At 44.1% G+C, this 14,019-nt stretch overlaps 1 protein-coding gene across 1 annotated transcript in view; it reads right to left on the bottom strand.

Moving 5' to 3' along the window:
- Window positions 1–14,019, bottom strand: part of pcdh15b (protocadherin-related 15b) — a 1,866,923-nt gene that overhangs the window by 813,415 nt on the left and 1,039,489 nt on the right. Inside the window, exon 8 of the mRNA XM_070875055.1 lies at window positions 1,092–1,211. Coding sequence (XP_070731156.1) covers window positions 1,092–1,211 — 120 coding nt within the window. The remainder of the gene's footprint in view (window positions 1–1,091; window positions 1,212–14,019) is intronic.

Raw genomic sequence — 14,019 nt, 5'->3', positions numbered from 1 at the left:
GCAATTGTTTCCTTTTAAACTTTTTATCAAATTCCTTTTTGAAAAGTTACTATTGCAGTTACCATTTCAAGTCGTGCATTTCAGATCATAATAACTCGCTGTGTAAGCAAATGTCTCTTCATCTCCTGCTTGGTTCTTCTGCCAATTAACTTAAATCTGTGTCCTCTGGCTATTGACCCTCCTGCCAGTGAAAAGAATTGCTCCCCATCTACGCCATTAAAACCTTTCAGAATTTTGAATGCCCCTATTAAATCTCCCGTTAACCTTCTCTGCTCTAAGGAGAACAATCCCAGCTTCTCCAGTCTCTCCACATAACTGGAGTCCCTCAATCCCTGGCAGCATCTTATCTGCACCCTCTCCAAAGCGTTCACATTCTTCCCATCGTGTGATGCCCAGAATTGGACACAATACTCCAGCTGAGGCCTAACCAGTGATGTAAAAAGGTTTATAATGTTATGCCAGTATTGTGCCCAAGGGTGACCTCCACCACTGACCCCACCAGAGTATGTGGGGTCAACGAGAAGACCACCTTATTTGCATGGTACCAGTGGATGCTGTGCCAGTAGCAGCATCCTGCAACTAGAGTTGCCCACTGTCCCAGGAGGCTGTAAATTGCAGCGATGGTGGCTGGAGGTGGAGACGCAGGCTGTGTGTCCCCCCCGCTCCCCTCCTGGAAATGCCAACCTGTAGCCCTGTACCCCTGACCTCCTCTTCCGGAGTGCAGACCACAGACCTGCCCTGGACCCGCCTCACCCCGTCACCACCAGGTAGTATTCATTTTGACTATTAGGAGGCCATTACGCTTCTTCTTAATCAGTATACCCAAACTTCCACCAGGTCGCTGCAAGGTTGAGGATGCAGAACTTCCTCGTGTAAGGAATCCCCGCCCTCAACACTACTTCCTCTACATTAATGACCTTGTTCAGGGTGGGCGTAGGTTCTGGCCTCAGCCACAGGAAGCTCGAGCTAAGTCCAGGACTCATGCAAATTTGGATCCTATGTTTTGTTGTGCAGTTTCCTGCCAGATATTTAACTTCACCTGCTAGCAGATGTTTGGAGAAAAAAAAATAAACCCACTACATGATACATACTGGATCATTTGGATTATGCTGAATAACATATTCGATCTGTGCATTAGGGCCATCATCTATGTCAGTTGCTCCATTTCTTCCAGAAAAGCCAGTAAAAATAGTTGTCCCAACTGGTGTCAACTAGAAAAAGAACAGAGGGAAAACAAATCACAATATTAACAATCCATATTGATATCAAATGTCAAATATTTAGCACCAAACACTTTCTGATAATACACAATATGAATAGGAATATGTCTGAAGGGTGTTACAAGGCAAGAACACATTGAAAAGTTTTAACCATATCTGAACCTGAGATATTTAACTGTTTCAGCATACCTGGAATGTATTTATTCTTTATCATATAGAGAGACAGGGATTTAGAAACATAGAAACATAGAAATTAGGTGCAGGAGCAGGCCATTCGGCCCTTCGAGCCTGCACCACCATTCAATAAGATCATGGCTGATCATTCAACCTCAGTACCCTTTTCCTGCTTTCTCTCCGTACCCCTGGATCTCTTTGGCCGTAAGGGCCATAAATGAACTGGCCTCAACAACTTTCTGCGGTAGAGAATTCCACAGGTTAACCACTCTCTGAGTGAAGAGGTTTCTCCTCCTCTCGGTCCTAAATGGCTTACCCCTTATTCTTAGACTGTGACCCCTGGTTCTGGAACTCCCCAGCAACGGGAACATTCTTCCTGCCTCTAGCCTGTCCAATCCCGTCAGAATTTTATTTGTTTCTATGAGATCCCCTCTCATTCTTCTAAACTCCAGTGGATACAAGCCCAGTTGATACAGTCTCTCCTCATATGTCTGTCCTGCCATCCCAGGAATCAATCTGGTGAACCTTTGCTGTACTGCAGTTGTGCGGGGCCTTGGTGGGGCCTCACCTGGAGTGTTGTGTTCGGTTTTGGTCTCCTGGTCTTGGGGGGGGGGGCGTTCTTGCTGTTGGGTGGGTGCAGCGAGGGTTCACCGGAATGATTCCAGGGATGGCTGGGCTGTCGTGTGGGGAGAGACTGGATCGGCTGGGCCTTTATTCACTGGGGTTTGGGGGGATGAGAGGGGGTCTCATGGAAGCATGTGGGATTCTGGCGGGACTGGACATGTTGGGTGCGGGGGGAGTGTTCTCGGTGTTGGGGAGGTCCATAGCCAGGGGACATAGTCTTGGGATAAGGGTAGGCCATTTAGGACCGAGATGAGGAGAAACTTCTTCACTCAGAGAGTTGTTAACCTGTGGAATTCCCTGCCGCAGAGAGTTGTTGATGCCAGTTCACTGGATATATTAAAGAGGGAGTTAGTTAGATATGGCTCTTATGGTTAAGGGGATCAAGGGCTATGGAGAGAAAGCAGGAAAGGGGTACTGAAGGAATGATCAGCCATGATATCATTGAATGGCGGTGCAGGCTCGAAGGGCCGAATGGCCTACTTCTGCACCTGTTTTTCTATGTTTCTATGTTTCTACTCCCTCAATAGCAAGAACGTCCTTCCTCAGATTAGGAGACCAAAACTGAACACAATATTCCAGGTGAGGCCTCTGTACAACTGCAGTAAGACCTCCCTGCTCCTATACTCAAATCCTCTAGCTATGAAGGCCAACATGGCATTTGCCTTCTTCACCGCTGCTGTACCTGCATGCCAAACTTCAATGACTGATGTACCATGACACCCAGGTCTCGTTGCACCTTCCCTTTTCTTAATCTGTCACTATTCAGTTAATATTCTGTCTTCCTGTTTTTGCCACCAAAGTGGATAACCTCACATTTATCCACATTATACTGCATCTGCCATGCATTTGCCCACTCACCTAACCTGTCCAAGTCACCCTGCAGCCTCTTAGCATCCTCCTCACAGCTCACGCCGCCACCCAGCTTAGTGTCATCCGCAAACTTGGAGATATTACATTAAATCATTGATGTATATTGTAAATAGCTGGGGTCTCAGCACTGAACCCTGCAGCACCCCACTGGTCACTGCCTGCCATTCTGAAAAGGACCCATTTATTCCGACTCTCTGCTTCTTGTCTGCCAACTAGTTTTCTATCCACGTTACCCCTACTATCATGTGTTTTAATTTTGCACACTAATCTCTTGTGTGGAACCTTGTCAAAAGCCTTTTGAAAGTCCAAATACACCACATCCACTGGCTCTCCCTTGTCCACTCTAATAGTTACATCCTCAAAAAATTCTGGGAGATTTGTCAAGCATAATTTCCCTTTCATAAATCCATGCTGACCAGGACCGATCCTGTCACTGCTTTCCAAATGCGCTCTTATTTCATCTTTAATAATTGATTCTAACATTTTCCCCACCACCGATGTCAGGCTAACCGATCTATAATTCCCTGTTTTCTCTCTCCCTCCTTTTTTAAAAAGTGGTGTTACATTAGCTACCCTCCAGTGCATAGGAACTGATCCCGAGTCAATAGAATGCTGGAAAATGATTTGGCCCAGTTGGATTGGTGTCAATAATTGGCAGGCAAAATAGTAATTGAATAATGGGAGGCCTTCAAAGAGGAGATGGTTTGAGTACAGAGTAGACCCATTCCCATGAGGGGATAGAAAGGGCATCAAAAACTAGAGCTCCCTGGATAATTAAAGATATAGGGCTCAATTTTTCCTACCAGGTTGGGAGAGAGGTGGACAACATCCAGGGTGGGCTGCGACCCTGCTCCTAGCTCCATGTCAGCTCCCCCCACTACATTCCCCTGATTGGGCTTGTTAAGCCTGTTCTGTGAGATTCCCGGCCAATTAAAAGGAAGTGTGTCTGATGACATCATTTGATGACACGTCATCTGCCGGTTTCTTTAAAGGGACCATGCCCACGTTCATTTTGAGAGTTGTGCTGTCAATGTTCTGCAGCTTTGAGGTGCTGCAAACACTGACAAACACTGCACAGAGGTGCACGGCTGCGCACAGGCTCTCCCATGACTCCCTCCAGATGCTTATGGAGGGAATCACAGCAAGCAGGGAGGTTCTCTTCCCTTCCCATGGGTCAAAGGGACCTCCGCAGGACACCAACGCAGCCTGATTGCACATTGCACAGGAGGGTACAAGCAGGGATAGCGTCAGGCGGATCTGGCTGCAGTGATGCAAACCTTTCAATGATCTCAGTAAATCACGAAATGTTACTGTAAAGCCACATTCAACCTCATCCTGCTGTGCCACTCATCAGATCCCCATCACTCTGTCTTCCCTACCCTACTCCTGCACATCCTTACTCACACCAACTTACCTTACACCTCCACCCATCCCTCCCTATCTACATTATCACATCCGCAACTCACTAGCCACCTCTCACACCCAACCGAATCCTTGTCCAATAGTACCAACTAACAACACACAAGGGTGGGCACTTGGGACTTTTAGCCAATGTTCATGTAAAGTTTATGTTGATGCATTGTCACACATTGAAATCTTTATTTTCAACACTTTGACTTCTTGAACAGATCTGTGTGCACCTTTGGAAGTGGTTTTGGAGTTGCAGTGAATGGTGAGACATAATGGTCACCAAAGGATGCTTTATGGTTTTGTTGTAGGGTGGTGCCATTCTGGTGCATCATGTGACAACTGGGGTGTACAGCATCAAGTGAAGTCAATCTTGCCATAGTGAGGCCATCCTTGGCCGCCTGGACAGCAATGTGGTCGGGTGCTGATGCCCTGCGTCCTGTGCATCATCAGGTGATTGCGGAGATGGTTGGTGTTGTTGTTGGTGCTGCTGGTGTGCCTGGTGATGTTGGTGTTGGGGCTGATCGTGGTGGGATTCTGAGGATCAAAAGTGATTTTTCAAGGGCCCGACGCTGATGGAATAGATGGCAGGTGAGCTTGAGATGAGAGAAGTGACCCGTCATTGGTGAGAGAGGTTGCTCCAAGGAGGTGACAGTGGATAGAGAGTTCACTCCAAACACTTCAAACCTTCATAAGTGTATTCCGAATCCTGAAGGCTACAGCTTCTAAGATTGGGAATTGAACAGCTGTGAAATGGTAGCTTTTATGCCACTTTTGTTGCAGCTGTCAACCATTCACAGCAATGGAGAGTCATTGAGAACCCAACACACTTACCTGACGTGATCTCTGAGCGCAGGGAACCTCGTAAGAAAGCTGGAAAAATGGTAAGTACCTGGTAAAATGCTTTTTTCAATACTTTTAAACAAGCTGTTAACTATTTGAATTGGCTCCCCCGTTGCTTGGTGTCAGGTCTGTGAAGTGCAGGCAGCCCTGGCACTTGGGAAACTGGCCTGAAGGCAGGCTTAAAGTGGACTTCCGCACCGCTGTCAATCGCTGCTATTTTGACAGCTGACCCGCCTCCAAACTTGCACTCGCAGAGCCAGTAAAATTCCAGCCATAGAGCTTAAAATGAGAGAAAAAGGAGGCTTATGACAAATGCATGGTTCTTAATACAGTAGAGAACCAAGCTGAATATAGAAAGTACAGTGGAGATCTAAAAAAGGGAATATAAGGAACAAAGAGAGACTATAAGACCAGATTAGCAGTTAACATAAAAGGGAACACAAAAGCCTATTATAAACAAATAAATAATAAAAGACAGGGTGGGTCCAATTAGGGACCAAAAAGGAGATATGCTTGTGGAGGCAGAGAGCATGGCTGTGGTACTAAATGAGTACTTTGCACCTGTTTTCACTAGAGAAGAGGATGCTGCCAATGTAGCAGCAATGGAAGAGGCAATAGCAATATTGGATAGGATAAACATAGCTAAAGAGGAAGTACTTAATAGATTGGCAGTCCTCAAAGTAGAAAAGTCACCTCGTCTGGATGGGATGCATTCTAGGTTACTGAGTGTAGTAAGGGTGGAAATTGCAGAATGTTGGGTCACAATCTTCCAATCCTCCTTGGATATGGGAGGGTGCCAGAGGGCTGGAGAATTGCAAATGTTACACCACTGTTTAGAATGGGGAAATGGATAAAACCCGCAACTCTAGGACAGTCAGGCTAACGTCGCTGGTGGGGAAACTTTTGGAGAAATTAATTAGCATTTGGAGAAGTATGGGATAATAAGTGAAAGCCAGGATGGATTTGTTAAAGGCAAATTGTGTTTGACTAACTTGATCGAGTTATTTGATGAAGTAATAGAGAGGTTGTGTATATAGACTTTCAAAAGGCGCTTGACAAAATAGCACATAATAGACTTGTTAGCAAAATTAAAGCCTACGGGATTAAAGGGACAGTTGCAGTATAGATATAACATTGGGTAAAGGACAGAAAGCCAGGAGTAGTGATGAATGGTTGTTTTTCAGACTGGGGGAAGGTATACAGTGGTGCTCCCTAGGGGTTGGTAGTAGTACCACAGCTCTTTTTGATACATACTAATGACCTGGGCTTGGGTATACATGGCATAATTTCAAAGTTTGCAAATGTAGTAAACAATGAAGAGGATAATGTCAGACTTTAGGAGGATATAGATAAGTAGGTGATGGCAGATGGAATTTAATGCAGAGAAGTGTGAAGTGATACATTTTGGTAGGAAGAATAAGGAGAGACAACATGAGCAAAATGTTACAATTTTAAAGGAGTGACGGGAACAGAGAGACCTACGGGTGTATGTACACAAATCTTTGAAGGTAGCAGGGCAAGGTGAGAAGGATGTTAAAATATCAAATGGGATCCTTGGCTTTATTAATAGAGGATAAGAGTACAAAAGCAAGGAAGTTATGCTAAACCTTTATAAAACACTACTTAGCCTTAACTGGGCACCACACTTTGGAAAGGATATCAAGGCTTTAAAGAGGGTGCAGAAGATATTTATTAGAATGGTTCCAGGGATGAGGGGTTACAGTTATGTGGATAGACTGGAGAACCTGGTGTTGTTCTCAGATGTCAGACCTGAAGAAGGTTAAGAGGATATTTTATAGAAGTGTTCAAAATCATGAATGGTTTTGATAGAATAATTAAGGAGAAACTATTTTCAGTGCAGAAGGGTCGGTAACGAGAGGACGCAGATTTCAGGTAAATAGCTGAAGAACCAGAGGCGATAAGAGGAAACTTTTTTTTTTACACAGCGAGTTGTTGTGATCTGGAATGAACTTTCTGAAAGGATGGTGGAAGCAGATTCAATAGCAACATTCAAAAGAGAACTGGATAGAATACTTGAAGGAAGAAAAATACAGGGCTACGGGGGGAAAGTGCTGGAGTGGGACTAATTGGATAGCTCTACCAAAGAGCTGGCATTGTCATGATGGGCCAAATGGTATCCTTCTGTGCTGTAACATTCTAAGATTCTATTATTTCTTTTCCATTTTTCCCTATTTGACTTAACCATTTTTATTTTTGTTGTGATGAAGTTGTGACAAACAGTGGGCTTCAATTTGAGTGCAATCTTATCTGATCTCAAAAGGTACAGTCATTTACTTTGCCAAACAAAGCAAAGCCATACATTCCAATCATTATTAATGAAGGATTGGCCTTATTTGAGACAGGTTGATGGGCTAAAAGTTTACTTTTGACACACCAACACGTAGGTTTATTAGGATGAAATTTAACTTGTCCATTGCCAGTGCATTACAATTTCTCCAAGTCTTTATATGTTTCCAGCAATCATCAGAATCAATTTTATGGAATACAAGGCAAAAGAGAAACTGAAAATGCTTGACCATGCCACTTGTGCTGAAGGGTTACACAAAAGTATTAACCTATCTTTCTCTCTCAGTTGCTGATCAGCCTGCTGTGAATTACTCGCGTTTTCTATTTTTGGTGCAATTATTTTTGGTGATGCACGCAGCTCCAGCTATACTCTATTATGCCGTCTAGTATAGAAAAAGAAAATTAAACTAACATTTGCAGCACTTCAAACGAATAACTGTCCTTCTCTATCTGTATAATTAAAAGCATCGCATCTGGTGTATGTCCCGAGGACATGGGTGAGTGGCTGCTGGGCATGGGAAAGTTCCCAACATGTTTGTACAATATGTCATACTATTTGGTTCAATTCCACCCCCAAATAACAACCAATCAAAATCTATTGTCACTTTTTTTTTAAAGTCACTATCTAAAAAAAAAATGCCTTTCACTAAAAGACAACCAATCAAAAAACTCAAAAGGAACCAAATCACTGGAAAAGAATGGTCCTTTCATTGGAGATACTGATTTGCCACCCACTGTACAATATATCGCAAAAAATATAATTTATAAGATAATAAACATATAATCATAAAACTTATCTATAAACTGACCTATTCTTGTTTTCCAATCGCTCCAACAACTTTCTCCTCCCAAAGATCTGTCCCTCTCTTTCTGTACCTTGACACTGCACCATAACTCTCATTATTCAGCTTGGCATTTCTCTTCATTACTCCACGACCCTCCTGATCTTTCTAGGGTCCGCATGCAAATGGCTCCATCCCCTTTCTACAACATGGCTGTTTTCACACACTATGACGTGTCAGGGACCATACGTTACTTCCTACTTCCTGACTCTCCATCCTGGAGTGAGACACTCAAGCTATTAGTGTCCAAATGCAACTGCAGAAACCCATTGACTTCAAGAGTCCGAACATGAATTTTGCAAACAGAGGACTACTGCGGCTATTGGGCGCTACACTCATAGCCTTATGAATTGATATAATCAGGTTGGAACATCCCAGAGGATAAAGTCAAACTCTTGCCCACTGTGGCAGCGGTTTGTAAAAATAAATATAGATGCCGAAACAGTGATTAAAGGTAGAGAGAAAGATAAATAGTGAAATTACCAAAACTGTTTTGGTAATGTTGTTTGAGGGAGAAATGTTGGCTAGGGATCTTTTAGGCCCACCTGAGAGGACAGATGGGACCACAGATTAATATATTATCGAAAAAAGGCACCTCCAGTGGTGCAGCACTGCTTCAGCACTGCATTGAGGTGTCAGCCGAGATTGTATGCTCAAGTCTCTGGGAATCAAACCCAGGACTTTCTGATTCAGAAGCGAGAGTTCTACCACAGAGGCAAGGCTGAAACCTAAGCAGAGAGAAAGAGAAAGGCAAAAAAAGTGAAATAGGAACAGATCATTGGAGGAGGGTGAGAAGAAGGGGAACAACAACGACGTGGGGAAGAAGACAAGGAGGAGGAGGAGGCGAGGATGGATACATTGATAGGATCAGCAGCACCTCAGGAAGTCAGGCCAGTGGCTGCTAGGGCCAGGAAATGGAATGTCTGTAATGACAGGAGATATAGTATAATGGTCATATTATTTTTACCACCTTCTTAGCTTCTCTCTACTTGCTTGGTGTGAGATGGCCCAAGGTCTAAGGATTACACAGCGGGAAAGATGATGCACTAGTATGTGCAACAATCCTGTTTAGAGCACCAAGCAGCCGCATAAGGCTTTGCAGTAGCGCCTGTGAAGACAACCCAATTAATTGGGAGCGCTAAAGGAGACAGGAAACCCAAGGAATGTCATTTGATAACGATGTGCTTGAGACTTTGACGCGGGAAGTGAAGTTTGTTGGATCATAATCTATAGAATGGAGCGATACTTACCAGATTCACCAGGTACATCAGGAAATAGCAGCAAAATATTGCAAACCTGGTAGACCTGGGAGGTTGTCCAAAAAGTGATGTCAGACCTGAAGAAATCCAGATGGGAAGCCAGTAATATTAATGTACACCTGGCATGACTGCAGATGAAAGAAAGTCAGTTTTGACAAACATCTCACCCTGAACTGCTTGTCCATGAAAAACAGCATGAGAAAGTTAACAAGTATACTGCTGCCAAGAAATGATCCAAGGAAGCAATGACTGACAAGTCTTTTCGAAAAGATGCAATCCTGAAGGGAATGAATAAGTTACTATGCTAAGCTCCTGGAAACTGCTGTTCACAACAAGAATTCAGCAAGCCAGATTTGACACTCAGTGCTTGTAAGTAAACCTAGCAAGATACTGCCAATTCTCTTTAAACGCCTAGTGTGCAGGTCCCTGACATTTTCAATTCTCTATGTATTTTCATTTCTGAATATTATTCTACCTGCAGGACATGATGGCCTGCAACCACCGTGAACAGTTGCACACTGGCAATACAACCAAGAAATACAGACTATGCACCCACATGGAAATGGTCACTTTGGAAATCATTAACAAGAAAGCACAAAATGAGTGGAGGAAAAAAAACTGGAGGATGTCCTGGAGGTGATGGCCAGTACCAAACTACTCAGGTTTACAATGGCCGACTGACTCAGTCTCAAATAGCTCAGCATGAGCATGCAATGCAAGTGCCGATGCAATCTGTTTAATTCAGTCAACATCTGTGCATTTACTCTCTTCTCATTTCCAATGAATGGAGGGCAGAATGAGCCATCATGCAGCAGTTCTGTGTAAACTCATGTCACAAAATCATGTGCCATAAGCAACTGGACAGGTACAAACACACCTGAAACAATGTAGATATTAAATTAGAGAAGGGAACACAGGATTAGTCCAAGTGACAAAGAGCAAGTACACAAGGCTACACTACTTGCTGAGCAGAAGTTTCATGTAGTTACTGACTATGCTGCATTACTTGGGGAATCAGACCCTCCTGTTTGCAAACAGAGACGGCACTTTGAGTAGCATTACTTAAATGAATCACTTGTCTTGGCAGAACACACATTGCAATTTCTGAGAACAAGCCCACCACCCAGATCTATGCAGTCATTAACTGTTTTCTGCACTGCAGTCTGCCATGAAGTGTATGGCAAGACCAGTAACATTTTCAGATCGAGACTTCAGCGATGTAGATCAGAGGCACAGAGGGAGCATCTCTCATGGATGCTATATAAATAACTGCTGATAATGTTGAGAGTTGTCATAAAACAGAGCACGCATGTAGCAGTCAAGGATCTGATTGGTTCTCATGATAATGCCAAATGCAGACCACCAAAAGTCTCTATACCAAGGACAGCAGCTGTGCTAGAAAACATGCAAGACCAGGCAGCCAAAACAGCACCAAACATATCAGGATCAGATGCAGAGCCCTAAGGAAATTGATGCCCTCAGAATCCCAATAGGCTCAAAGAAAAAACATTAAGCCAGCCAACGCACCTACTTTGTTCATGAGGGAATCACTGAGAGATACTAGGCTGGGTTTCACACACTAAAATTATATAACATGTACAAGGAGAGTGCATCAAGCTAAATCACATTGAACACATGATTGTACCAATAAAAACATTACACTTCAATTATACTTTGTACAGAATAATTATTTTATCTTGCTCAGAAAAGCAGAATTTGATGAATTGATATAATTCGAACAGAACACTACAAGATGATAGGGAAATATGTATTTCTGTATGTCTTTTTAAGACATTCCAGGAATTATTTAGAAAACATCAGTTAAGACAATCTGTCACCTCCCTGCCCTATAGCTTCAGCTCGTTCCTTGTTCTTGCTTTTGGGTTACTATCCTGCCATTACTTGAGGATATTCTTTATTGACTTCCATGGTGAGGCTTCATCAAAGAGCAAAGATTGGGAGCATACAGTATAGGATAGAAACATAGAAAATAGGTGCAGGAGCAGGCCATTCAGCCCTTCGAGCCTGCACCACCATTCAATAAGATCATGGCTGATCATTCACCTCAGTACCCCTTTCCTGCTTTCTCTCCATACCCCTTGATCCCTTTAGCCGTAAGGGCCATATCTAACTCCCTCTTGAAAATATCCAATGAACTGGCATCAACAACTCTCTGCGGTAGGGAATTCCACAGGTTAACAACTCTCTGATGATCATTCTGGAGACAGTGTGGAGTTGTGCCGTAAGGGCCACTGTTGCTTTAGGATCCCAATTGTCGACTGATGAAAGTCCCTGACCTGGCATTAGTCTCATTATACCCGCACTGTGCTGCTACAGGTGTGGAGCAAAAATGTAATTTGACCGAATCAACACTTCAATCTTCTTTCTTCGGACGGAGTGCTTCATCTTAAATCAGAGTTTTACGAGCTTCTGGAAAAACAGGCATTGACCTGCATGAATTTATGTTGGTCGCCTCATTCCAAGTGGATGTTTATGGAGGAAAAATATTTGATTTATCTATTGCATTGTGCACATGGGCATGAACGCCTACATGTAAATAACTCCCTGTACTCTTAGGAAGGCAGTAGTGCCATAAGCCTGCACTTCCTGAATACTTCAGCTACAGTTTTGCTGTGGGGGAACCAAGCTGACTGTATCCACTGCTGGAGGGCCAGCTTTAAATCAATATTTTGAGCACACTCCATGCGAAAAGTGAGAGGCTCGGAATGCTGCGTGCAATAAATTTAAATGGCAAATTTATCATGAACAAGCTCAATACAACAAACACACCAGCTCAGTGTTATAAATAAGCAGCAGCCACCTTAAGCAAGGAGCTGGCAATGTGTGATTAATGAAGGAAATGTCAGTGTTATATGCTCTCATAAAGTTAGGCTAGAAAAAACTTCCATTTATTTAGCACCTTTCTTAGGGATTCAATTTTCACCAGTGCTGTTTTTTGGTGTATTGCCAGAGTGATGCCCATTTTTCTTTGCCCCAACGACTCCAAAAAAAGGTAACAAGTTTCTCCGTTCTATTTTTTGAAATGGGCGTCGAGCAGCCTGTCCTGTAACTTTGGAGGGTGGGGGGGGGGGTGGGGGGAGGGTGTGGGTGGGTGGAGCCTAATGCCTGCACCAAAAAAACGATGCCCCACCTTCTGCACATGCGTGGAAAAAAAAGGACTGTCGGGAGAAGTAACAACACTCTCACAAGAAATGCGAACACTGTCCATGAGAGAGGGAATGTCTCAGACAGCGGAAACAATGTTGGTGCACATGAGGGAGGGAATGTCGCAGGTAGCTGATGCACTGTCAATGAACATGAGGGAGGGAATGCCACAGGTAGCTGATACACTGTCGGTGAACATGAGGGAGGGAATGTTACAGATAGCTGATACACTGTCGGTGAACATGTGGGAGGGAATGTCTCAGACATCGGAAACACTGTCGGTGAACATGAGGGAGGGAATGTCACAGATAGCTGATACACTGTCGGTGAACATGTGGGAGGGAATGTCTCAGACATCAGAAACACTGTCGGTGAACATTGGGGAGGGAATGCCACAGGTAGCTGATACACTGTCGGTGAACATGAGGGAGGGAATATCTCAGACATCGGAAACACTGTCGGTGAACATGAGGGAGGGAATGTCACAGATAGCTGATACACTGTCGGTGAACATGTGGGAGGGAATATCTCAGACATCGGAAACACTGTCAGTGAACATGAGGGAGGGAATGTCACAGATAGCTGATGCACTGTCGGTGAACATGTGGGAGGGAATGTCTCAGACATCGGAAACACTGTCGGTGAACATGAGGGAGGGAATGTCACAGATAGCTGATACACTGTCGGTGAACATGTGGGAGGGAATGTCTCAGACATCAGAAACACTGTCGGTGAACATTGGGGAGGGAATGTCACAGATAGCTGATACACTGTCGGTGAACATGAGGGAGGGAATATCTCAGACATCGGAAACACTGTCGGTGAACATGAGGGAGGGAATGTCACAGATAGCTGATACACTGTCGGTGAACATGTGGGAGGGAATATCTCAGACATCGGAAACACTGTCAGTGAACATGAGGGAGGGAATGTCACAGATAGCTGATACACTGTCGGTGAACATGTGGGAGGGAATATCTCAGACATCGAAAACACTGTTGGTGAACATAAGGGAGGGAATGTTGCAGGTAGTTGACACACTGTCGGTGAACATGAGGGAGGGAATGTTGGAGTTAGCTGCTGCAATAAGGGAACATGCCCAGACCCCGTGCCCATTGACAGAATCAACTGCCACTCCCACTCCAATCCCCAGACCAGCCCTGAAGAGGTGCAAGTCGGGCCCTCTATATTACCGCCTGCCCCCTCCCACATCAAGAAGTGCACATTACCCAAAATGTTCGAAAGAATAAGCTTGGTAAATGCTGCGCCACCGTCTGCAGTTAGGGGTGGAGTCACTAAGACCAAGCG

Source organism: Pristiophorus japonicus, chromosome 3 (assembly GCF_044704955.1).
Source record: "Pristiophorus japonicus isolate sPriJap1 chromosome 3, sPriJap1.hap1, whole genome shotgun sequence".
Lineage (NCBI taxonomy): Eukaryota > Metazoa > Chordata > Chondrichthyes > Pristiophoridae > Pristiophorus > Pristiophorus japonicus.
The sequence above is the reverse complement of the archived record's forward strand: the minus strand, read 5'-3'. Positions and strand labels throughout refer to the sequence as shown.